The sequence below is a fragment of the Diadema setosum genome, chromosome 20, assembly GCF_964275005.1.
Source record: "Diadema setosum chromosome 20, eeDiaSeto1, whole genome shotgun sequence".
Classification (NCBI taxonomy): Eukaryota; Metazoa; Echinodermata; class Echinoidea; order Diadematoida; family Diadematidae; genus Diadema; species Diadema setosum.
Genome location: NC_092704.1, coordinates 27420327 through 27448005, shown reverse-complemented (window position 1 = coordinate 27448005; position 27679 = coordinate 27420327). Strand labels below are relative to the sequence as shown.

Below are 27679 nucleotides of genomic sequence, written 5' to 3'. Positions count from 1 at the left end.
ATATATAGGTAGGGTGGCCATCATGGACGATGACACATCGTCATGGGTAGCGGATATTACCGCCAAGTTGTCCATCCTGAACGCGGACGATTGGGTCGGAGACCCTGTGTCTTGTATGGTAGTCCTACTACATATCGACCACCCTTATTGAAACCTACCGCGTATAATTCGCGCACTGAACACTTAGTACACACTTCTCTGCGCGCAAAGCACATAAAAATGGATTGGCTTTGAATGTAGATGAGGATGGTGTGGGAAAACGCGATAATTCATTGTTCATTAATGGTTTTAATCAAGGACAAAATTTCGAATGAATATCTTCACCGAATCGTAATGACAGCACAATGTAATGTCTATGGAAGTTTCTAAAAGGCTTCTAAAAAGCTTCGTACAACACGGTGTTCAATACAACTCGGTTTGCGTGCATTGTCAATGCAAAAACAGCGGTCGATCCTAATATCGCGATTTACCGCGGGGAGCTGAAACGAGGCCACGCAAGTTCGTCGGCGATATTCTTGCACTGAAACTTCGAATCGAAAACGGAACAACGGCATTTGATAGAGCTGGATTTTCTCAATCACGTAGGTCAAGTTTTTTTTTTTTTACGTGAATGTCAGTGTTAAATATTCTTATCAAGCAGATAAACATTAGGCGGTCGATTAGTAGTAGGTCCAACCATACTTGCCCTGGCGTGTGTAAATTCAGGACGGGGAAGCGACTGTGCCCGTGCAGGGCCAACGGCCACAGTTGCACTGCACAGTGTACCTGTGGCCGTGGTAAAAGGGGGCCGTGCACCAACCAACATACCTTCAAGTCGAAGTAGGGCCTAAACCAGAATTTATTATTGTTAGATCTATCATCTTTGAACCTATAGTTCCCCTGTTTAAACGTTAGAGTTCTACCAGATCTATTGGGTTAGACTACATGTATGATGGAGCTTGCGATAGATCTATTAATTTTTTTAAAAATTTATTTGCAAATCCTAAATCATATTCTTGGGGAATTTGCATAACATGATTGATATGAAAAACTTCTCATTTAATGGGACTAATGACATTAAACTGCCCCAGCAAATGTCATTTCAATTGCGGCATTATCATAATTTGACATAGAGATTTGACTTAGAGAAGTTTTTCGCGGAATTATACATAGAAAAATAGGCCTACTTGTCGATCAAACGCAAATGCCCTAAAGTTACTGATACTAGATTAGAAAAAGTCATTCCACTTCAATCATTGATTCATGTGTAGACTTCTACTTACACATCATCTGGATCTGGATTCCTTGAAGTTGTTGACTTGGCCAGCTGGGGTTGCTTGATTGGCGTAAGCCGTGGCAACACAATTCCACCGTGCATGTTGTAACACGAATTTGCACATTCTAAATAAAAATTCCTGCAAAACTGTTCATGCAACTCCAGCAAGTGGAAAGCAAATTTTTCATCGGCACGCTGACGCTGAAGCCTCCCCCTCCGGTCTCTTACTTGTCCTTCAGCTAAGAACACGTCTCTCTGCGTTCCCCACTCGTCGATAGCGTCAAACAAGTAGATACGTTGCCTCGAGTTGGACGGCTGTTTGATCTCCATTGTGAGGTTTCATTACTAAACCAAAGCCAAGGCTAAGCCGAAACAGTACAGCCGCACTTTTTATTGCAAACAGTACACGCATACCACACACAATATTGATATTGACATACCGGTACCGACGACTTTCTATCAACTTTGTTATGTTACGATCCGGCCCAACGTACTGTAAGCTGTACGTATAACACATGCAGCTGACGCAGCAGACAACATTGCACGATGAGATCATAACAACCTGCCATATGGCCATATGCATTGCAACTTGCTATACATTCTTCATCAAAGCATATTTATAAATACCAAATATTAAACAACGTAATATATGAATAATTTATGATATTGTTATATAATATTTTCAGACATTTGAAATATTATTGCTTAGATTGCTGAAATTGGCACCATAGTGCATATAAACAGAGACTGGAGTCAGATACGTACGTACGTACACCCGACAGCTCTCACTATGTTGTGTCGTGGACCGGGAGAGATTTTCATGCGCATGGCTGTTGTGCGGTTTTATGCATGCACCCATTCGGCCCCATTCGGTAGGTGTTCGGGCGTCCATGTTGAAATTACAGTGGACAGCTCGCACGGCGCTCGTGCCCCATCAGGTTTTCGCTGGTGCGCTGCGTAGCGTCGTGTTCGGCTTTCGCTACGTACGGGGGTACAATAACGGGAGGAGCAGCTTGTCGTGCTTTTCTACTGAGCTGCGAATCGCCTGCGACGACCGGCTGCCTTTAAAGTAGGTGCAGTTTCATAGGAAAGAGAGAAAAGAGGATTTTTAAAGATAAGGGTCACTCAGTTGTGCTATGCAAAAGTATCAATGAAAATTTATTCTATATCCAAGTGAAAGCAGTGCCTGTTTGAAAAAGTACAAGTGTATAGCCTAAAGAAAAACCTAAGTAGCCAAATTTCAACAGGAAGTACAGAAAAGATTATTCTCCTATAAGTAAGACGAGCATAAAAATTTGAGTCAGACAACCTAAATGACATGCATTTTGTAATACGTTGGTCCGTTGCATAGAATCCTAATCTGCAACTTTTTGTAAGTTTTGCACTGGGTGGTCACAAATATGTATAAATCTTCCTATATTCCTTGTGATCAGAAGTGGTACTCCTTTCTGCAGTGATGATCTGAAAAGTTTTTCCTACTTTCCTCAAAACTTCACTGCAAACTGTGTTCTACTAATATTTCTGAATATTCACTGAAACTACATATCATATGAGGTATTACTTTTCTTTGAAATGATTTGATTCTACCAAAGTATCGTATACAAGCAACAAGCAACAACAATTGTGTAATAATGTATTATTTGATAATGTTTGTATCTGTTTTACATTGATATAGCTGATTCTGGGTGCATGCACTGGTCGGGGAGGAAGGTCTCGAGCCTCGGTGATTAAGTTTGCCTTTTCCTCCCCTGGCAACCAGCAGCATGCACCTGGAACCACCACAATTTTCATATCATGTAATACGATTGTCTGTTTGTATTTTATGTCAACTTGTATAGTATATTGAATTACCGAATAAATGATGATAATAATAATAATAACACCAAATAAATGTAAATGTACTGGCTGAAATTATATGTATGTACCAGGATAGCTAAATTCCTTTCTGAATATCTGATCTGCCGCTACTAGTAATTGAAAGATATACCATACCTGCACTGTAATAACCAATTACCACAAAGAAATATCAAAGGCTCTAGATATCATGCCCTCCCCATATACTTTTATTGCTATGTTTTAAGAAATGAAGTCCACCAATGCATAGTTTCAACCCTGATTTACGAACGATCAAGTGCACCGAGCATCCCAGCTTTACGCAGTTGGGACGCAAGCATGTCTGTAATGGCTTTCCCCGTGAGGAAGGAGCTCACGTGACAAAGACGCGGGAAATGTCTCAAGATAGGATCACTAGGCCCTCTCTAGGTCTGCGTGCGACTGTATATATGCAAGGCATGCATTAACCATGAGCCTGTGGCAGCCCATTAACGAGCAACTATCTCTCCGGGGCGTGGTATAAGACTTTACTCTTTCGATGTGTGCGCCCAGCTGACTGATCGAATAGGGAGAGAGAAGGACGACCCCAGAGGGAGAAATATTCCCCCTTGGAGATCATACCGAATAAACCGCATTAGACACTGATGAAAGCTGTGACCTACTGAAGGGTGGATTGAAAGCTTTATTTTGTGTTGGATTATCCTGGAGGAAGCCTTTAAAGCATGGGAGAAAAATGTTCCACCCCTTGGTGAAAGCCAGTGTGAGTGAAAAAGTGAATAAAAGCATTGACTCATACACACTGTAAGCAATTGATGAAGAGTGCGTACAATGTATCATTGGGATTGAGAGAGATGTTCTTTTTCTTGTTGGTACAGCTGTATCAATAGCTTGTAAAATAAGTGCATGATATTGATTGTGAAAGTGAAACTTGGATGTAGTCATATGCCTTGTCTTGTCTTTAAATTCATGAATATAAACCTCATACGATGCATCACGCGTTACCCTGGGGTACCGTAGTACCCCGGGGTGCCACGTTGTGTAGCGCCACCTCACGTCCACTCAAGGACAGGTGCAGAGAAATGCATGCACTGTGTGTGCGTGTACATAGTCATTCCCATGCCACTGCATGTTATACCATGCATGCATGGCATGCTGTGCTAGCAATAGCGTGTACTTCAGTGCAGTGCGCAGTGCAGTGCAGTGCAGTAGTGGCTAGCGCGTGCTAGCTCCAGCACCAAAATAATTTCTACTTTTCGGCAACCCAGGGTACAACCTTTTAAAAAAAAATAAATTCTACAAAATGGCTGATTTTATTTGGTACCCCAGAATACCATTTATGTCATCATATGACAGTTTACAGGGTAGTGTAACGTGGCTCCCGAGGACATCATTTGAGTTCTCACCCTACGACCAATTACCATAGATACTCTAAAAATGCTACAATGTGTAGGCTCCAAAACACTTTCCATGCATGCAGACATACACGTTGTAGAGATAGATAGACAGGCAAAACTTACAAGCAATATTTGAGCAAATAATGCTAGACACTTTCAGTCGTGCGATTGTATTGCTTACAAGTGACGTGTTATGATTGCTTTTACAGGATTCCTGTCACTTAGCACCTTCTTCCATCAGCATCTCTCGGCCACCCAGTACATCGCCCCTCTCATGGGAAATTTTGACCCAAGCCTGAATGACTCGTCCAGAATCAGATATGGGTACAACGGTAAGTTTGTAGCCACAGTGAGGAGAATGATCTCCGGTTGATAAAAGAACTATCCTAGTGTTCATCAGTCCATCTATTAGTGTGAGCCATGCGTTCTTGTCAAATGTAGAATACCTTTATATCAGAACTCAAAAATGTTTGAACGCTCTCTGTCTTGTTGTGCATACAAACATGTACCTTTACACCTTTTACACCTTTACACCGGGCATGTGCTCCCTTTTTATATTTTGTTAAAACAAAAGAAGCAATAAGAAAAATTGGAGGTGGAGCGCCTGCTCTCCCTTTAATTTTATAAAGGTGCCTCTCCTGTACAGAATTCCCGGATCTGTCCCTGCTTTAATTGTCAGATGATCACAGTGTTGAGTGTGAGGATATTTAAAGTTTAGATAATGATCAACCAAAAACACCAAATTTTACTTTCAAAGGAAAAAGGAGAATTTTCTTCGAACATGAATGAAAAGATTGATTTGTGGGTTTGCTGCTTTGTAGTAAAACATGACGATGCTATATGAACAGTCTGTGAATTTGAGCAAGTGCAGTAAAAAAAAAAAAAAAAAAAAAAAGACGCCAAGCACATAAATCAGTAATGCATCATAATGCATCATAATGCATCGTGTGACATCGTATAAGAAAGTAAACTGATGGGTATCACCTTCATAGCAGCCTCTCTTCATTTTGACACGAGATGTGTATGACTGTGTGATTCTTTCAGGAACATGTATTGTATCCTCTTCGAATACAGTTTGACCTTGATTAACTGGCCATAGCAGGCGTCTGATATTAAAGCGATTTGGCCAGATAAGAGGGATATGCTCAAATACAGCACTTTCTAGCATATCATGCTTGCGGTATACGCAGTCATGTTATTTCCAATTATCATTTCCTTGATACCTAGCAGCTGTCCATATTCACATTAACACTGCTGATAAAGGTGTCTCAAATATTGGTGGTAACTATAAATCTCTATAACCTCTGCTTGGAACTGAAAATACATGAAAACATTAAAAAATACGTCCAGATACAGAAAGATACGATTAATCGATGGCCATATAATGGAGGTCGGACTGCGTGTCATTCATTGCATGGATATCCTTTCGAAACTATTATTCAACGTGCAGTCCTACCTTGGAAGTTTTGTTTGAATGCAGTCTCTGTGACATGGGCCTTCATTTCCTTTTGTTTGAATCCCATGAAAATTGTGTTTGTCTGTCCTTTGTCAACAGAGCAAATGAGTGGTAAAATGCCCTCAATTCATAGGTTGTTGACCAAGATAATATTTGATTACACATACCCACATGATGCCATTTACATAATGATTTCTGTTTTAATATTTTCGTCTCTGTTATCATGATGTCATATACTATATTTATCACGTATGCATGCCTTATGCATCACTGCTGTTTTAATGTCTGAAACAGCTGGCTCTTTTTTGCAAATTCTCCTCTTGAAAATACAGAAATGCAGATATTCTTGTACAACTGTAGTTCAATTTAATGCTGAAATTATGTTTGTATTTAAGGAACAAAGATTTGAAATATTAGCTTCACACCTCATTATATGCACATAATCAAAGAATAACATAATGACACATTCTCTCTTTCTTTTTCCCTCTTCATGTGTATGTGTTTGTGTGTATGTGTGTTTTTAGTACAAAGGTATGTCTGATCCAAGATGCACTTGAAACTAATTATTCAGAATGCATTTTGTGGTAGCTTCCTTCGTATTGCTTGCGGCTGAAGCAATGCTACCATCATGGAATCTCCTACACCAAGATACTGACCATAATACATATTGTAGCATATCAGTTTCCTTTACATACTATGCTGTCCATTTTTTTTTTCTCTCTCTCCAGAGCTGTAATAGTGGATTGAAACATTTTTTTTTCCTGTCTTTGATTCTATTTAAAACACATATTGCATCCAGGTGGCTGTGCTTCTGGAAGGGCACACATTCTCATTTATACTCAACATACTATATGTCAATTGATGGATTATAGAAATTTATCTTTTTCATTTCATTTTTTTTTTCCCAGACACATCATTTACTGTGGAGTGGGATGACATTCATGTTCAGCATGTCCAATCAGGTAAGATAGAGTACCCCATGCTGAAAGAATCATTTACTGTTGTTTACAAATATTCTAATACAGTGCATTCCCCTTATAACAAACACGATTAAAACGAAATTCTGGTTACAATGAAGTAAAAATTCAGGCTGCAGCAATATCTGCGCTATGTTTTTTATTGTTTATTTGTTTGGTTTTCACGAAATTTCGATATAGCAAAAGAAAACTGCAGGTCCGGAGGACTTCGTTAACGGGAGTCTACTGTATCAGAAAGAAAGTTTTTTTTTTTTTTTTTTTCTGGTCCAGCAGTGATAAAGAAACATGTGATAAGAATAGTATTTATGGTAAACCATTTCTATATAGGTCATATCACAAAATTAAAAGTAAGTCTCTATGCACATTGAAGGAAATCAAACATAAAAATAAAGGAGAAATAGACTATAAGGGAGAGAAGAAGGGACAAGATGAGATGAGAAGTGATAAAACTTTGACAAACAGCATTTAAAACCTAAACCAATAGCAAATGAAAAATTGAATACATTTTTTTTTTTTCTTCAAAGACTCTTAACCCGTTGAGGACGGACTGATTTTGCTACAACACGCATTTCCCATAGACACCTGCCCGAGTATACTCGGGACTCGTCCTCAACGGGTTAAAATCATCTCGGACTGTCTTTAAGTCTGCTTGAAGTGCAAACACTGTACAAGTGTGTATGTGATTTATTTCAGAACTCTGCTGCAGCCAGTTGGAAAAATCTGACATTTACTTGTCACAATACTGTTGCATCTACTCCTTTTGCAGTGGAAACTGATACAGTGATAGAGAAAAATGACAGTTGTTGTGGCGATCAAAGTTATTATTAAAATTATTCCAGTGTATGTGGTGTTTTGCTGCACAGGCCGAAACAATACTAAAACTAGAAAAGCACTCCGAGAGCACAGACCTCCGCCAAGCAGTTACTTTCCACTAATAATGTTGCTCTTCCACAGAGATAAGTGATTTTCACCCACTGAAAAATCGCCCGATTTCCCAATATAGAAGCCTTTGTTACGTCATAAATCCTCAGCTGCACAGCGCGCCTCGCCCTAGCAGAAACTAGAGCACGTGCTTTAGTGCGCACATGCAAACCTCAAATACAAGCAGCCTGAACTCCCAAGTTCATTGACCCTACCTGCCAAAATATCAAAAATTCTTCATAAATTCCCCCAAAATTCTCGGATCACCACCAAAAGTTAATCGTTTGTTACTCGTGTCATTCTCAACCTTTCCTACAAGTTTCATCCCAATCCGTTGACTACTTTTTGAGTTATTTTGCACACGGACAAACGAACTAACTAACAAACTAACAAACAAACCAACAGTAACGAAAACATAACCTCCCCCCTTGGCGGAGGTAAAAAAAAAAAAAAAACAAATAAAAAAAACATGCAGCAAGTATTGCGAAAAGTTGCTTCTGTCCTTCAGCCATGTAGACAGATGCATTGGGCGTATCAGCTTTGTTTACTGCCTTGCCCGATGTCCATGCGTCTGTCCTTTCCCTTTATTACTGTGAGGTTGAATGGGAGTGGATTATTTCATTTTCTGTTTTGCAAGATGAACAGTTACTTTTTTGTTATTGTTTCTGCTGAAAGATTATTGTGTGTGTGTGTGTGTGTGTGTGTGTGTGTGTGTGTGTGTGTGTGCAGAATGTTTTAGGAATAAAATCTGAACACCTTCTTAATCTTTGAATGACCATGGGACTTGTTGACCACAGAGAAATTTAGAAAGGATTGTGGTCTCTGATATTCCAGGGGAGTTGGAAGCCAGACATAATCCATCCAAGCAGAGTAATGTAATCTGTGTGGAAACTTCTTTTCTTTTGTCCTTTGCTGGTTGGTACCCCTATCGCTTTATCAATAGTGTGCGCAGACACACATTCACACACATGTACATACAATGTGTTTTTGGGCATGAATGGTAGATTTTTCTACCACTGCAAACATCAGGACATGAAACCCTTATTATCTTGAATGAAAAGACCAGACTGAGCCAAACATGTGCAGCATGCTGTGGAATTTTAATAGTGCATTATAAACAGATTTTGCATGATTTTAGATCAGTGCAGCTCTAACAACACAATTCTTTAAAATAAGCATTGGGCCCCTCTAGCAAAAAAAAAAAAAAAATGTGCCGATTGCAAGGCAAGAGAAATGGAGCTTCAAATGAAATTCTTGTTCAAATATTTAATTTTGATCAGCGTACATTTTGAGTTATTCTTGATATTTCATCTGTTGTTGCAAACTTATTCATTTTTTTTTTTTTTTTTTTTTTTTTTTTTACATTATGACCCTGTACCAATGATGCTTGTATTTTCTACCATACTAACAAATTGTTCATGCTTCCCTTCGAAATGATGATGATGACTGCCCCTGCTATTGTGTGATCCCAAAAACACACAGTGTGTGCAGTAGCTAATCATGCATTTAGGAAGAAAATATTAAACTAAGTAGCAGGAATCTCATGAATTTACTGTGTTTATTTGTGTGTGTCTCTGCATTATGATACAGAAAATATATTCATATTGTTATGTGCTACAGGTACAGAAGACTAGCCAAAAAGCAAAACAACACATTCTTGATTTTGAAAGGTTGTGTTGGAAAAATGAATAGGCCACAGTTATAACAAAACTTCATTAATATAACAAAGTAAAAATTCTGGTCCTGAAATTATTATCAGTTTAGTGTGTGGTGCAGAAATCCCTTTAGTTTTATGACATTTCGGTATAACTATAGAAAAATCCGGTAGGTCAATTCAAAAATACTGCAATAACAGACTTTTTTTTTAAAGACTTGGGGAGTTTTTAATTTTTAAACATTCTTATAGTATTCAATATGGATGGGAAATATAGGTATCAAACTTGTGATTTCTCAAGGAAAATTGAATGATCCTACTTTACAGCTCAACCACAGTATACATTTTACCTTGCAGCTTTCTCTGCTTTAATGCCTATGATCTGTAAATTAATCAGTGATCTCTGTGTCACAAAACGTCACAGAACGAATTCATGAAGGTGGTACAATCTTTGTCCATGGTTTAAACCATGGACAAGGACCATAGTTTTGTATGGGGCACCAAGTGTCGCATGGCCTATTTTGTTACAAAATCAGTTAGTTCGTCGACGAAATGGCCATTTCATTAACAAAATGATCATACGAAATGTTACATTTTGTAACGTAACGAAATGAGCATTTCATCGATGAAATGACCAATTTCCTAACGAAATAGGCCGTGCGACACTTTGCGCCCCATAAAAAATATGGTCTTTGCGCCCCATAAAAAATACGGTCTTTGCGCCCCATAAAAAATACGGTCTTTGTCCATGGTTTAAACCATAAAGATTGAACCACCTTTGTGAATTCGGGCCAATGTTTTCATTGATAATGGATATGTGTGTATGTGTGTGTGCTGTGTGTCTTGCCTTGAGCATGCTCATTTTTTTTTAAAACCATGGCCTGCACTTTATTCATACTAATCCTCCAGCTGTCTGTGTTTTTGACTGCATTCTGTCCCTTAACACGCATCCCTTGCCTGCCTGCCCGTCATCCCTGCATGTGACTCCGCCCTCCTGGCTGCCTGCCGCCTGCCGATTGGTCGGTTAATCTCGCATGGCATGCGCTGACCTCGCAGTTGGCCGTTTTACCTTCCAGACCACCCTTATGTCCGACGGCCGCATCATATTTGCGTACGGCAAGGTAATTCATGCAAATACGTGTCAGTGACTGTATCTAACTGTGTGTGTTTTTCATATTTGAAAGAAAAACGTAGGTATTTCAGGTTGGGCATTATATTTCTTGAAATTGTGTACGTTGTAATCATTCACATGTGTCAATAAGCAGTATTCTGTAAAAGTGGATATTTTCGCGTGACTAATTTTTCGCGCTTGGTCGGATTAGACGAGTTTCGCATGTTTTTGATTCCGCAGAATCAAGACAGCAACTACTGGGACATGTGGCACGCAAAAATATTTGCTTGCTTTTATTTTTGCGCTTTCTTGTGGTTGCGCGAAATGCACGAAAATTTCAACACCGCGAAAATTTCCACTTTTACAGTATTAGTCTTTGTTGATTTGTCTTGGATTTTTTATAGCAAAGTTCATGATATATTGATCGTACAGTCGCTTGTTTCATATTTTTTTAATATTTATAAAGGGCAGAATGTTTGTGGTATAACATAGCAATTTGCTATATTATGCATTTTGAATATGACTGCCAAACAAGATGTCATTTGTACATTTCAAGAATTATGTTATGCATTACCAGTCACCATTTTTGAATATGAGCGCACTTTTCATGTGTGTTTTCAAAATGTTGCCGAAGGATAATTTGAAAATAGCATTATGTCATGCTTCATTTATGCAAACTTTATATGAAAAAAAAAAAAAGAATACGAGCACGAAAAAAGAAGAAGATGTGTTTGTATAGGTATGGTCTTGCTGTTTTTGTGATGAATTTGGATCAAAACCCCCTCTCTTATCATTGTGGGAGACTAATATCATGATGAAAACTCATGAGACCTATCAATTATAAGAATTTGTACTCTTTCCTATTAGTCTTTCAATCCCAGACCCCTTTCTTGCCCAAAGCTTTACAAATTGTGGCAGTATTTAACCCTTGCAGGTGCAATGTGCTCAGCCTACTGTAGCATTTAGACAAATGCCTACCGTCTAGTTCACAAGTCACATTGGATTTTTTTTTTTATTCTCAGAGTAGACTTAAAGGGAATGTAAACCCAAAGAGCAGTGTGGATCTCTTCCCACCTCCCTGCGTGGATCGAGTAAAAGCATTAACATTAGTAGAACACATCAGTGAAAGTTTGAGGAAAGTCAGACAATCGATGCAAAAGTTGTGAATTTTTACAGTTTTGGTGTTGGAACCACTGGATGAGGAGACTACTGGAGGTTATGACGTATGAGTGGACAACAATATAAAGAAAATATAAAAGGAATTCTACAAAAATGTACTTCCCTAGCAAAATGAAAGAGTACTTGACTAACCGCTTTCAGTAAGCAGGGGGAATAATTGCTACCCCTAATATATGTCAGTATCAAGTTGATGGAATGTTCACTTTTCATGAAAAATTATTTTTTTTATTGAATTCCCTTTATATTTTCTTTACATTGTAGTCCACTCATAAATCTCTAGTAGTCTCCTCATCCAGCGGTTCCAACACCAAAACTTTAGAAATCATAACTTTTGCATCCATTGCCCGATTTTTCTCAAACTTTCACTGATGTGTTCTACTAATGTTACTGCTTTCACTCAATCCGCATTGCTCTTTGGGTTTGCGTTCCCTTTAAAAACTTGAGAAACCTTTCAAACTCACCAGTAACTTGATACACACACACACACACACACACACACACACACAAACAAATAAACAAACAAGCACACATACACACTCACATTCTCACTATTCTCGTCATCTTTCTACATTAGGTCTCTGCTGATGTGGATGATATCAGAGGAGGGAATGGACACAAGGTCACAGTTGGTCTTGCTGATGGATACTACATTGACAAGCCCCTTTATCCAGGTAATGTACTGTACTTGTCTCTGGATTGGGCTTACACCTTGCATGCAACTGTTGCAGTTGTAGTTGTTTTCAGTAAAAAGCAAAAGCATTTATAATCTCAATACTTTTATATATTATATTTCTATATTTCTATTATATGACAAACAGTTTGATTAGCATGTGGGCTGTCCGATTCATAGTGGTAAAATTTCACTGAATTATGCATACTGTATTATAAAGGAAGGTGCTATGTCTTGAAGACACTATACACTGTTAAATGTGAGGTCGCTGGTTCAAGTCCAATATGGCAGCAATGTTGGTGCCCTTACATCTTCATTACCCAATCTGGCCTTGGAGGGGTACTTCAGCTGTTGGTTCCCATGGAAGCTTGCTCACAGAATACCATTTGAGTGCACTTCCTTGATTGCCAGGTGAAATAGATTCAAGCCCCCACCAGACTTCATGCTTACTTTGAGTAGCCATGTGTAACAATTCCATGACATTTGCTCCTACAACAATTGCTCTCATAGAATATCTGCACGCTAAGCCAAACATAAATTCTGCCCTCAAACATAACCCTAATCCTAATCCTTACATCAAACCATTAAACCTAAAACCCTATCACAACACTATCCTTAAGTCCTTAGAGATCATAAGATCGCAACAATTGTCGCAGGAGCAAGCGTTGTGTCACCATGTGTAACTTGAGTGCTACTTTTTTTCTTTCCTTTACTGTTTGCTAGTTTAATTGTTCAATGGTTAGTTCTTGTTTTGTTTTGTTTTTAAAGCAACACTTATTTTATGTTTCTTCCCCCATATTTCTTGTCTTGTCAAGGATCCCTGCTCATCCAGCGAACCATCTATCACTACCACAACGTCTGGCTCAACGAGACACTGGTGAAGGGTGGCGCTGCCTTTGTTCTCCAGCCCCTGCCCAGTGAGTTTAAACTGTTATGCTATGTACAACGTCCTAAATATCGAATGCTTGATGATCAAGGTCACAATAGTTTTTGTTTCATTCTAGGTGAGGTGCATTCACATTGGTAGTGAAATATCACTGTGTTTTGCGTTGTAATTCATATTGTGAATGCTAATAACCACAATATACACCTGTACACTGCAGAATTACAATAGTATTTAGGATGATAATTCAAACTAATTCGCTCTAAATATCCATGCAAGATTGAGCATGAAGCTTTTTACCAAATATCATTGATGTGTAGTGGTGTATTTCACATGTAATCCAACAATGTACAAATATGATTTTACAAAATTATTTAAACTATGATGCATATATCAATGTTGTTGTTTGTTGTTTTAGCTAAAACAGTACTTGTACTGTGTATGATGGATAAAGATTTCTCCGAATATATGTATTTGAATTCTTGGTAAAGGGATGCTTCACAGAAGATATTTGTTTCAACATAAAACTTCATTAATATATTCATATGTGCTTTTTGACAAGATCAGTTTATAGAAGGGTTAGCTACAAAAGTTGTATATGACACCATCACAATGGGACATACAAATTGTACTTTTCAGACACTAGACATATTTTAGTAATTCTATGAATCCTTCTCATTCATTGCTCCACTTGTGCCAGATACGTCAGTTTATGATAGATTATGAGAAGCTTACTGTACCAAACACCTGATACTCAAAAAGATGTACATCACTAATGGTGCCACCGGGGCCACCAAAAACGCACGTTGGGCCACCCAAATTTCAGAAATGTAGAATTTGGTGGCCTGATCGGGCCACCAAAAAAGGTCAGATGTTTGCCTTTGGGTCACCAAAAATAAAAGGTAGTGTGGAGCCCTGACATACCTAATAATTGATAAAGCAAACCAAATGAAACTTTTATTTCAAAGGATGCAATGGACATTCATTTTTACCGCTCCCCCTCTCACACCCCCTACCCTCGCCCCCTACCCTCACCCCCTACCCCAACCCTAACGTCATTCCCAATGCCAACAGCATGCAACCTGTACAAAAGCTGTTCGGAGTGCCTGGAGATGAGGGCTGCCATCCAGTTCGACTGCGGCTGGTGCTCCAAGATCGGCCGCTGCTCTAGCGGCTTTGACCGCAACCGCCAGGACTGGCTGGACGCAGACTGCCCGGAAAATGTAAGGAGGCTGGCTGACCCCACATGCCCCCATACGCATTTAAGCCAGATCATGTTGTCCACAACTACACATGTATAATGTATGATACGGGTGCCATGGTAATACCCACAGGCATGATATTCTGTAGATTTAAATCTGATTTCAGATTTTTTTTTTTCCTCCAGTCTATACACATGAAAATTTTGATTTCTGATTTTTTTCAACCAACCTCAATATCATCCCTGTACCCAGTTGTTCCTCAGAACTAGTTCCTGATGCCGATTGCCCTACGTGACACTCTTAAACTCTCAAATGCTTCATTATTGTCTTCGTTCCACAAAGCTGTCTCTGTGGTAGTATTGGAGTTCATTGTGTTTGTGTTTTGGGCTTAAGGATGGGCTAGGCATGCCGCTGGACTACGTGGTACTTTCCTGTATGTTGTCTAGCATTACAATCTACATGTATGTCTCTGTTGAATATTCCTTTACACAAGTATTTTTTTTTTTTTTTTGCTTTTCTGTCTAAAGCATTTTTGTTTTTATTTGTGTTTTTGTCCCACACATTACCATCATTTTGTTGTACACTTGTAACATTTTCTTTCCTCAATGAAATGAAGTTTGTGCAACATTTCTGTTATGAATGGATACTTACTGAGGAATTCTGCTTTATAAGCAATGTCTTGTCCCTTTTAAGTGATGAATATAATTTACCTTGAAAAAATGAAGTTTGTGCAACGTTTCTGTTATGAATGGATACTTACTAAGGAATTCTGCTTTATAAGCAATGTCTTGTCCCTTTTAAGTGATGGTCTGCTAAATCGAATAGGTTCCCATTTATTAGAATCCTGATTAAACAGTGGCAATTCTTGAATTCTGTTTGGAAGAGTTTGCTTACATGTATGTGTTACTTTTGTAATATTTTCTAAGTGGTTCCTCTATGTTGAAATTGAGCAGCATCATGACTCCTCTGAAACTTCTTGTCTCCGATTTATTTACAGGCGCAAGAAGAATGCCATAATCCAGGTAAGAATTCAGTGACAACTGAGCAAATGTAATCAATGTGAGAAAACCAGCTCTGTGAAAAGTTCGATTGGCATAGAGTATCACTTGAAGATGTTAAAAGGAAACAGATCACTTTGACCAGATTATTCTGAAACTGGATCTCAGCTGCCACAATATATATGTGACACTGCACCTCAAAACAAACAAAAAGTCGCCAGACATGAATTTTAAGTTAAGACCATATTCTGAAAGAGCAGACTTTAAGCTTTAAAATGATGTATAACTCAAATCAATGGACTCACCTAACCTATCTAAATATTGGAAAGAAAGCACATACTCAGGAAAAGTGTGAACTGAGAAAAGAGGCTCTGAAGTACAGTGTCTATTCAAGCGCTTAATCTTTACCAAACCGTGCTGGCTGTGCAATGAATGGGACAAAAAACAGGAAATAAACCTCCAGAGTAACAACAATGAAGGGATTATCAGATTAAACTGAAATTAAGCATGCCTCATTAACACATTCTGTCCATAATTAATGCCAACTTTCAAAGCAGTAGCACTATCCTTTCAAAAGTTATTCGAGTCGAAGGTGAAGAGTGTGGACAAGGTTTTTCAGAAATGAAAAAGGGATTCTAAAGACACACCTAATCACACTATTCTACAAAAAATGTTCGAGATAAACTGCTAAAAAAACACACTTTCCTGCCCGTTTTATGATCCCAAATTTTAGCATAATGTAAAAGAAGACCCGCTCTTTCAGAAAATATTAAAAAGTCAAGTTTGGGTAGGTTTACCCATTTCACTTATTTTCAGTCCTCACGCAAAATCAGTGTGTGCGACTTTATGTTCGTTTTGAGGTGCACGGTCACATATGTATCCGTCATGTCCATGAGGCTTCATCTGGAAAATATTAGTCATTACACCATATGTACACAGTATGATGAAAATATTATGATTACGTGTTTGATTGTGTGTGTGTGTGTGTTATTTCTTTGCTTCTTCAAAGCTTTTGGGTTTAGCCATGCAGTGCACTTCCTCTGTGTGTGTCTGAGTTAATATTGTATGTATAAATATTACACCATGGTCATAGATCATATTGAAGTATCTGCATCATGACTTGTCTTCGTGTTTGCTGTGAACTTTGCATGTGTTATATAGCATCTAGTGTGCTCCCTCACGAATGATGGAAGCCATATGCCTGATTCCTGTCTCAATGGATCCAAATTTGTAATATTCAAACAGATAATGTGTAGACTGGTTTGTCCATTTACATACATTTATGTTTGCGTGTTTCTTGGATGCAGTGAACAGTCCCTGTACTCTTTCTGAAGGATTCACACTTCAGACATTTTGTCTTTTCTGAATTGTGATCTGGGCTGTGTTGATAGAATCCGCTTTGATACATGCAATCTGTAAGTGAAGAACAAGAAGAAAAAAAAAAAGCAGACATGTGTATTCCTACTGTATTCATTCTACCCACAGTAATAAGATCTACCGTGGTTCCCCTACACACCTCAACAATCGCTTTGGAAACAAGCAGTCTTCCCCCTGTCTTCTTGCCATATGGTATCAGGATCTTTTAAAAAAAAGAAGAAAAAAGAAGGAAATGTGTTTTACTAGTCAGTGCAACCATACTGCTTCACTCTGTTCTGCCTTGTTCTATTTTGTTTCATTTTGTTTATATTGGCAACGCACTACACCCCAACAAAACGGGAGGCAACATCACCTCTTCTTTATCTGGTTTTACATAATTTGAGATGTGATTCTTGTCCCCAAACTTATCACTTTAAAGAGGAAATCCACGCCCAAAATAAATAAACTCCAAAATAAAGAGGGAAAAAAAAATCCCTACAGAACATTCCAAAAATGACAAATATCAAGTAAGAAATAAGGAAGACATGACATTTTGAAATTTCACATATTTTCAGAAAGCATTTCTTGACCAGTCCTAATTAGTATTCAAATGAGCAAGTTGATGATGTCATGTCCTCACAATTTTTCACGTATGGTATATATGAATTTCAGAAAAATTATTGATTTTAGCTAATACAGGTAAAAGCATATTCCCATACCAAAGTATATTAGAAGTAAATGTTCTTTTTTTATTTTGGGTGGTTTAAAGGACAAGTTCACCTTCATAAACATAAGGATTGAGAGAATGTAGCAATATTAGTAGAACACATCATTGAAAGTTTGAGGAAAATCAGACAATCCCTTCAAAAGTTATGAATTTTTGAAGTTTTTGTGCAGTCACCGCTGGATGAGAAGACTACTGCAGTGTATGATGTGACATGCGTACAACAATATAAGGAAAATATAAAGAGAATTTCACAAAATATCATCTTTTGAAAAAAGTACACATTCCCTTGACTCGTTACTGACATATGTAATGGGTAATATTATTCCCCTGACCTTTAGAAAGAGGCTAGTCAATTGCTTTTTTATTAAGCGAAAAAAAGTGAGAATACGTCAAATTTTCTTTATATTTTCTTTATACTGTTGTACGCACATGACATTACAAGCTGTAGTAGTCTCCTCATCCAGCGGTTCCAACACAAAAATTTGAAAAATTCATAACTTATGCATCGATTGTCCAATTTTCCTCAAACTTTCACTGATGTGATCTTCTAATATTGCTGCATTCCCTCAATCCTTATGTCTATGAAGGTGAACTTGTCCTTTAAGGCTAGTTTTATATTTGTACAGCTGAGATATAAGATTGTTGTCATTTCTGTACATACGAAATGAATAAAATTGTGAGAGCATGACATTATCAAATTGCTGATATGAACTAGTCAAGAAGTGTTTTCCGAAAAATTTTGAAATTTTAGAATGTCATAACTTAATTATTTCTTATCCAGTTTTGATCATTTTTGCCCTGTTCTGCAGCAAATTCCCCCCCCCCCCTCTTTCTTATGACATTAATGAAATTTTGGAGTGGATTTCTTCTTTTTAATGGGATGGAGAGAAATGGGTGTGGTCACTGTCATAGCAAACATATGTGACCATCAGGCATGCATCGCAAAACCAATGAAAAGTCAAACACCCTGATTTGGTATAAGGACTCAAAATGAGTGAAATAGGTCAAGCCAGTTAATTTTTAGCTTTTTATGTGTTCTGAAAGAGCAATTCTTGCACATAATTTCACAAGATGAATGGGAAATCGTGTTTGTTTATTGTTGTTGTATTTTGCAGCTTTTAAAAAACACTTTTTTATTTCTTAAAAGCCTGTTAAAAACTCCTCACTTTGAACCCTGATAACTTTTGAAAAGATTGTGCTACTGCATAGAAAGTTGAAATCAGTCGTGAATAAAATGTGAATAAATGTGAAAGTTTTTGGCTTAATCTGATATTCCCTTCACTGTGGTTGCTATAGAGTTTTGCATTTTTTTTTTGTCTCATTCATTGCAAAGAGCACCGCAAGGTGATATTAAGCACTTCAATGCCTCTTTTCTCATTCAACACACTTTTCCAGAATAGATAGGTTAGAAAAGTCCATTTGAATTGAGCTATACATCATTTTAAAGCTTAGAGTCTGCTCTTTCAGAATCTGCCATCTACTAAAAAAATCCAAATCTGGTAACTTTTTGGTAGTTTTGTGATGCAGGGTCACATACACTATGACTCACTTTGAACTCAGGTTCAGCCCTATCGTTGTGTTGACGAGCCTTCATTTCATTTGAATATGATTATATGATTTTTTAAGCAAAAATTTATTTTAAAACAATGAATGGGTGGTGCTTGTCACGTGGTGTATACACATCTCACTTGGGTCTGTAGGCTTCCGAGGAAACAATACACGATATAATTAATGCTGATTCTTTTCTTTTAAATTTGCAACTGTGGGAGACATAATTCCTAGGTACAATTATGAGACATTTATGATTCTGCTTTTGTAAAAGCATAGAATTGTTCGGAAATTTGAGCGCAGTGCCATTTTCAGGTCTTTACCTTCTGAAACATGTCATTATTTGTAGGCTCAGAGAGAGAAAAAAAAAAAAAAGAAGAGAGAGAAATGGATACACACCAAGAGCTGTGTATACGATTTTCAACTTATTTTTTGTACCTTCCGACAAATTTATCAATTATTTGTGGAGATTCACTTTGCAGAGTAGGGGTGGCACAAAGATGGCTTAATTTAGAGAAAAAAAGCAAACACACTCTCTCTCCTTCACCATAATTATGTGAATGTTAAAGGGGATGGCTAGTAACTGATCAGTGGGAATCAGTGGGAATGCTGGGGGATGATTGTTCCAATCCATGTTGGATTCATTTAAGAGTACATTATATATGGGCCGTGACGCGACAAAAGGGCCCTTAGCACCGCTGCGCGCAAACGCCAGAAAACGGCGTGCGATACGCGCAAAATAGATCAACTAGAAAACTGCGCACACATGCATAGATGCATTAAAAAGTGACAGGATTTGGGCCAAACATGCTGTTTTGAATGTCATAATTCGGGCATTTAGGAGTGGAATTTCAGAAAAAAGGTTTCCATATTTCAATGCATCAGAGTTCCTTCTACAATGTAGAGGTGAAAACTCATTTTCGGTATTTAATGCCCTAAGGGCCCTTTTCTCGCGTCACGGCCCATATCTATTGTTGTGTGAAAATTATTTGCTTCAGAATGGTCTCATATTCAAGTAATGTGCAGTTTGATTTTTCTAGCTTAGCATGCCTGTACAGTGACGGGGCATTAAACTGCACATTACTTGAATATGAGACCGTTCTGAAGCAAATAATTTTCACACAACAATAGATATATAATATACTCTTAAATGAATCCCACAAGGATTGGAACAATCATCCCCCAACATTCCCACTGATTTCCACTGATCAGGTACTAGCCATTCCCTTTAATGCACAACTGAAGTATATACAGTAATAGTACCAAAGTAAAAAGCAAGGGCCAAAAGACCATCTTTTTGCAGCATGGTCAATTCTTTTGCTACACATGCCTTTTCATACATATGTATATGCCACAAATACTAATGCATGCTGAAGTATCAAAGGGGAAATCCATGACAAACAAAAGTTGGTCTAAAGATAAAGAGTAAAATTAGTCCAAGCACAACAGTGAAAGTTTGATCAAATTCAGATGAAAATTAAGGAAGTTTGAAAGTGTGATGTTTTTGCTAATTTTCATGAAACAGTTCTTGAACAGTCAATATGAATATGCAAATAGTGAAGTGAGGATGTCATCCCCTCACAGTTTGCTATACATTATATACATGAAATTATGAAATTTCCACTTTTTTTCTAAATCAAATGCAACTATGCCCCAATCTCAAAACCTGATATATCTAATAGATCATTATTTTGAAGTTCTTCAACCAGAAATAGCATTAAGTTTTATACTTTTAGACCAGAAAAATAGAATTTTCCTCATTTGTTGGTACATGATCTATGGAAAATTTTGTGGTGATTTAAACATCATCAGCTCACTCATTTACATTATTCATATCAACTGTTCAAGAACTGTTGTACAAGAATTAGCGAATCTTTAGAATTTCATAACTTTCTTACTTTTACTCCAATTTTTGTCAAATTGTCACTGTTGTGTTTGCCATGTTTTACTCTTGCTTTTCAGACTTACTTTTAACTGGCCTGGCGAATTCCCCTAATGCTAACTGCATCAAAGTAGAGGGATGAGGAAACCATGAAATAACATATAAATAACAGCAGTGGTGTGACAAATGAGATTTTGTTAGCACAAGCCTCTTCAAATAAGTGGTAATGGATGCAATCAAGTCAAAGTTCACATACTACACGGAGGTGCAGTGGGTATATCATTATGTGCATGGTGAAGTTTTTCATGTCATGTCACAAAATTATTATAGCGCGGAAAGCGAAATGGGGTTCTCCACTGCCTTTGAATATTTGTGGATGACTTTGAAAAATGGAACTTCATGTTGCAATGTCAGCATGTTGTTCACCTCCTGTATGCACTTTTTTTTACACCAAATATTAATAGGTTTTTATCAGCAATACAGTTTAGTCTGTAATGCACACACACTATCTTCATCCCCTTTTCCTGAATTTTTAGGTGTCCAAGCTTCTATGTTTTATATTTTGTTTTGTTCATTGAAAATTTGCTTTCTTTTTTGTTTTGCTTATAACTAGCACGGCATTATAAAGGTAACACTATTCATTCATTCACTTTGCCCAAGGAAACAACTTTGTGTAGCCCACCAGAAAATTTAAGAATAGGAAAAATATTCATAAAGTACATTTGTGCAGTACACATGCCAATGTGAATTGCACAGGTTCATTTGTTACTGAATACTGTAAAAATTTCATGGACATTTACATGTCCATGAAATTTTCCCGAATTTCACGAGGAGCAAAGATGCGCACAATTAAAATGCATGCAAAAGTGCATGTCTATGCTATGCATTAATGAAGTCCAGTGGCATTTTCCCAAACATTTTATGCTGCAAATATTTCTGGTTTTACAATACATAGCTGACGCCATTTTGATTAAGACTCAGATAGAAGGTGACAGAATTTTAATTTGACAATATACTTGCAAGATTTTGAATGTGCGATATCTTTAAGCCTCACCCCAAAGGATGACAGATGTACCATTTTGGGCAGAGGTATTCCCTCTATAGGTAGTGAAAACAATATCTGTTTCATTCAGTACACATTTCAAGTAGACCCCAGCACAGAATAGCTAAGACAAGTTTTGATGCATAGTCCAGGAGAGCCCAGGTGGTCAGTACTGGGGGGTTGTCAGCTTTTTAAAGGGGGAGGCCAAAATTGATGTATCACATAGCCAAAGTGTTCACAGAGTTTGGCCAGTGTTTGATATACAATTGTATGACAGCATTTTCATAAAGCTTGGCACTATTATTGTTGTATGAATTCTTGTTGCCAGAATTTAGTCAACTGTGCATCTGAAAGCCAAATTAATTAAAAATTAGGAATGCAGCCATGACTATCATTCAAATTATGCAATGTCATGATCACGTAATTCGCATGATTTAGTCTGGGAGCTCTCATTTACATTGGAAAAAAGTACAGATAATACGAGACTTTCAATTATTGTACACCATGTATGCATAGCTGACTGCATATGAAACTAAAGTGTTTTTTAATAGACTGGTTTACTAACATTTTCAAATTAATGGATGTTTCTTCCATCCTAAAGTAGTGACAAAATATTGTACTGACCTGTGCCTCAATTATACTTTTCATTACTTCTTATCAAGTTTGCATAAAAAGTGGTTGTTCCATGGGATAATCCTTGTATAAGCTTTCAGGTAGTCAAGAAGGACCATTGTCAGAAAGAATACATAAAATTTGAATATGTTAGAAAACTGGTCTACTGGTGTGGTTAATTCTCAATTTGGCCAGATTACACAGTTTGGCCAGAAAGTGAATTGGTAATTGTTATTGTGGGAATAAAATTTGACACCTGCGTAAATCAAATTGGCTTTCATGTTTCTTGTGCCCTTCGGAAGAAACAATTAATGCATGCACTGCTATTTGCATTTTGATATTTTTTTGCTAACATGGGTTTCTTTTTTCCTTCTACTGTCGAAGTAGAATGTTTGTTTCTGTGTTTTTATTTTCGGGAACAGTTTTCCCACTTTGCTCAGGAAAACACCATTTATTTTCTTTACATGTATGAACTCAATGTGTATTAACTGATTGGTTGTGTCATTACAAATGATTCCTTTTTTGAACTTGATTTTTAAGTAGGACTTGTTTGTTTGAATGTTTGATTACCACATTAATTACTGTATAATTTTTTCTTCCTCACAATAAGGTCTTTTGCATGACAGTTGCAAGCATATTTACGTTGGAAGGACTCTCAGAAATACACTTTGATTCAGACATTGGATTTAGTGACATTTGTAGGAAACTACTTAGGAAATTTTGAAAAAGAAAATGGGGAAAGAATATGATGGTGTGCTTATGATGTGATGCATGACTTTGTCAGATTGAATGCCAGTGTTGGAAATGTTCTTCAACATTTTTGATCCATCAGGGATTGCTTGTTATGCAAACATCATTCCTGGAGTTTCACGCATTAATCTTTGGGGAAAACATTTGATTTGTTTGTTTGCATAGGCTCGTGTCGTCTCTCAATGATGCTTGTGGACACGGACGTATTCAGTTGATCAACAGCACACCAAAATAATTTGATGGCTTTCATAGGGATGTACTCATCAGTTGTCCACTCATTTTTAAAGTCACATTCAAAAGTCTGTACTTGGTATCAATGTGAATGATTAACATGTCATTTTTTGGGGGGTATTTTTGTTTTATAAGCTTTATTTCATATTTCATTTATCATATATTTTCAGATAATGCGGTACGGACAGCCCTCGTGATTGTGTTCCTCATCTTATTTGTGCTTGTGTTCATTGGTTGTGGATTTGCGATCTACGCCTTCAAGAACCCGCAGTCACGTTCTGGACAGGCCCTTATCCAGGTCAGTCATTGTTTCTTAATCAATGTCTGAGTGTGACCCCACCTTGACCCTGCTTTACCTCAGTGCACACCTTGGATGCTGCCCTTCTTGGCAAAGTTTCACTAAATGAGCATGAAAAAAAAAAATACATGTAATCTCCAATTATTTTTGCTGTTGTGTAAAAATGTGTATGGTTTGTGTCCTTGCTTTGTTTTTTTTTTGTTAATTTTTGCAGATTAAACACTTATTTGAGTTTGATTTGTGCATCCAAATACTGTGAAAGTGGATATTTTCACGTGAGTAATATTCACGCTCGGCCGGGTAAGATGGATTTCACATGTTTTTAATTCCGCGGAATCAGGACATTAACTACTAGAACATATGGCATGCAAAAATATTCGCGTGCTTTTATTTTCGCGCTAGCGTCTGGTTGCGCGGAAAATTTCCGCTTTTACGGTATCATGTTTATAAAGCTGATGTGAGAAAGTCGTTAGTGCTGCCATGTGGTTAAACTCGGCAGAATAAAAAGTCATCGAAATATAACAATGGGCCTCCATCATAATTCGCGTTTGGAGTGATGACAAGATCCTTTGACAAGGTCTGACATGGAAAAAGTGTGAGTTCCCAAATTTTTTCTCCACCGGTGAAAATCGTAGAATTAAAAGTGTAGTGCAATAAACTTTGAAGATAGCGTCACTTATTCTTAAAGATAAAATAACTGTGCAGATTATTTCAAATTTAAAATATGAAAGTGGCAAACTGAATGTGGATACCTTGTAATGAGTAAATGTTTACTTGCCATATTTTCCCTCTCCAGTTCCAGCACCTGGTCCGCCGTGGTATGAGGCGCAACCCACAGGATAACTACGAAGAGAGCATCGTAAACAACATGCAGGAGTCCAAGCCAAGCCCACCCCCAGCGTATGACGCATCAGAGCAGGAGCCCACCACGCCTGCGAGTCAACCAGCTGGGGCGGGAGCCGCAGGAGTCACGCTTGACATCAAGGAGCCCAGTGAGGACGGCGGGGCCGTTGCCGCCGACGTCACCGGTAATGGGGATGCGGGAATGGAGGCGGCGGCAGCGGCGGCGAAGCTGGAGTCTGATCCCAGCGCTCAGACGGCTGAGTGTTGATGAAGGTTATGTAGAGCTTGTATCGCCTCAGTTTATGGCCCTACAATTCATCTATTTCATTTTCAAACCTAGCTTATCCCACAAGACACGATATCTGCACTAAGCAATGAAAAGGTTATGATACATGTAGTACCATGACTGATCTAGTGATAGCAAATATACATTCCTACACCATCCATGTCTGACTAGAGGACAGATTCTTATTGATTCGCTAAAAGCCAAAGTCATATGCCCATGCTAATTATGCGTTGGTACCGGTTGTGTTATTTTCCTCTCTATTTGATGTACTAGTTATTTTCAATTTCTTATTGTAGATGAGCAGTACACGAAGAACAGCCATCCACTGATTATTTAGATATGTGAGAAGTCTTTAGTTTTAGAGGTATTGTTTACCATTGGGAGCAGTGACTTAAATAGTGTTAGGAGTTATCACATTAACGCATATGTGTAAATCAGTTGTATCACAAAACATTCTACATATAGAAATTTTGCAATAAAGTGTAGAATATAATTAGATATCACTATTTTTCTCAATAAACTGTAAGTGTAGACAAGTTTATTCTAGAAACAATGTAATGGTATCTTTTATTCACATTTTTTTTTTATTTAACAATACTTAACATTGATTATGCTGATTAACATTTTTACACTGGTTGTTTCCATCCTGGGCCCCGTTTTATCAAAAGATAAAATCGATTTTAAATTTCCTTACCACACAGGCCGCCATAGACTTACAGTTGAAATCAACTATATAATCGATTTTAACTCTTCATAAAACAGGGCCCTGAACTCACATTTTAGAACTTTTTCTAAGCACTAAAGCTGGGTATTTTTTTCATCTGCAAATGGTAAATAATGCCTTTAACAGCTTTTTTAGATAGATAATAAGTTTGTCATATGTACAGAGTATTAAGCACTGATTACAGTTGCAAACATAAACCATTTTTTTTTCTGCTTTTATTTTTGTTTTTGGTCGTTTGTTATTGTAGGTATACTTTGGGGCGCTCTTGTGTGTGAGATACCTGCTACAGCAGAAAATCTCAAGAATTATATAGTCTCTCTTGTCAGGGATGTGAATTTGTACATTGATGCACAGACACCCGAGTTTTTGTGGGACGCAAAATAACATATTAAAGAGCAGTGCAATTTGTGATCAATCCTGGTCTTATAGCTCTCTCTCCCACACATACACACACATACACACACAAAAGTACAGGTAATGAATTCAAAAAAAAAATAAATTATTGGAGTGTACTGCCAGTGCAATTCTTCACAGATTCCATCTCCTACTGCTGGGAACTCCAGTGTCCTTCAAATTTGTGTGTGTTTGTGCAGTTTGATTTAAGTATGTACTCTGAAGTGCTTGTGGGGCATTTTTATGCCTCCGCCACAAAGTGGTGCCGGAGGCATTATGTTTTTGCGTCGTCCGTCCGTCTGTCTGTACGTCCGCATTCGTTTACGCGATAACTTGAGTAATATTAACTGGAATTTTACCAAACTTGGTCCAAGTATTAAGTATGATAAGGCAATTACTTGATTAGATTTTGGGTGAAATCGACCAAAGGTCAAAGGTCAAGGTCAAATCATGAAATTGTATCTGTTTACGTGATAACTCAAGACTGGATCATGCAAATTTCACCAAACTTTGTCCGAGGATAATGTATGGTGGGACAATTACTTGATTGATTTTTTAGTGAAATCGGACAGAGGTCAAAGGTCAAAGATCAAGGTCAAATCCTAAAATTTATCTGTTTATGTGATAACTCAAAACTGGATGGAGCAGCTTTCCCCAAACTTGGTCCCAGGATGATGTAAGATGGGGCAATTAGTTGAGTACATCTAAGTGACATTTGCAAGAGGTGAAAGGTCAAATGCTAAAAATGTTGCTATTTCCCCCATATCCATGCCATGCCCAAAGGTATTTTCTTGAAACTTAGTGTAGACATGTACTACTGCATAAAGATTCACCAGAGAGAGTTTCATGTCATAAGGTAAAAGGTCAAAGGTTAGGTGAAAATGTTACAATTTCACTTTCCTCGCAAATGGTTCAATGTATCTTCATGGAACTTGGTACATACGCATGTACTGACTGGCAGGGATTATCTAGGGAATATAGGGGTCATGGGTCAATAGTCAGGGGGTCAGAGGTCAAGGTCAACTCCTCAATATTTTACTATTTCCCTCATATACTAGTATACATATGCAATGCGTGCATTATTATTTTTTAAATTCAATATACAATGTGTTCATGTATTACCTAATGGAGATTCTCTCGGAAATTTCCTGCCAGAAGGTGAAAGGTCAAAGGTTAAGGGTCAAAGGAAGGTTTTAATGCAAAAAAATATCTATTTTGCACTGTTAAATTACACTCTTTCTTCATACCTTTGAAATTACTCAATGCATAAACTTATAAAAGGGTCAGTCAGTAGTTAAATAAAAATCCTCAGTTCCCTAAATATATGTACTTGAACTCTTTCATAGACAATTATAGCAAACCTAGTTCAAGGAAAGTGAACATTCAAGATATTTCTGTCAAACCTGTCATTTCAATATTTTGCCAGTTATGTGAAACTGTCATCACACATTTTG

General features: G+C 37.6%; 1 protein-coding gene across 1 annotated transcript in view; it reads left to right on the top strand.

Moving 5' to 3' along the window:
- LOC140243554 (plexin domain-containing protein 2-like) overlaps positions 1–25090 on the top strand; it is a 39569-nt gene extending 14479 nt beyond the window's left edge. Inside the window, exons 4-13 of the mRNA XM_072323224.1 lie at positions 4692–4814; positions 6847–6900; positions 10547–10611; positions 12355–12451; positions 13266–13367; positions 14408–14556; positions 15533–15585; positions 17019–17086; positions 23852–23979; positions 24776–25090. Coding sequence (XP_072179325.1) covers positions 4692–4814; positions 6847–6900; positions 10547–10611; positions 12355–12451; positions 13266–13367; positions 14408–14556; positions 15533–15585; positions 17019–17086; positions 23852–23979; positions 24776–25090 — 1154 coding nt within the window. The remainder of the gene's footprint in view (positions 1–4691; positions 4815–6846; positions 6901–10546; positions 10612–12354; positions 12452–13265; positions 13368–14407; positions 14557–15532; positions 15586–17018; positions 17087–23851; positions 23980–24775) is intronic.
- Positions 25091–27679: the final 2589 nt, after the last annotated feature.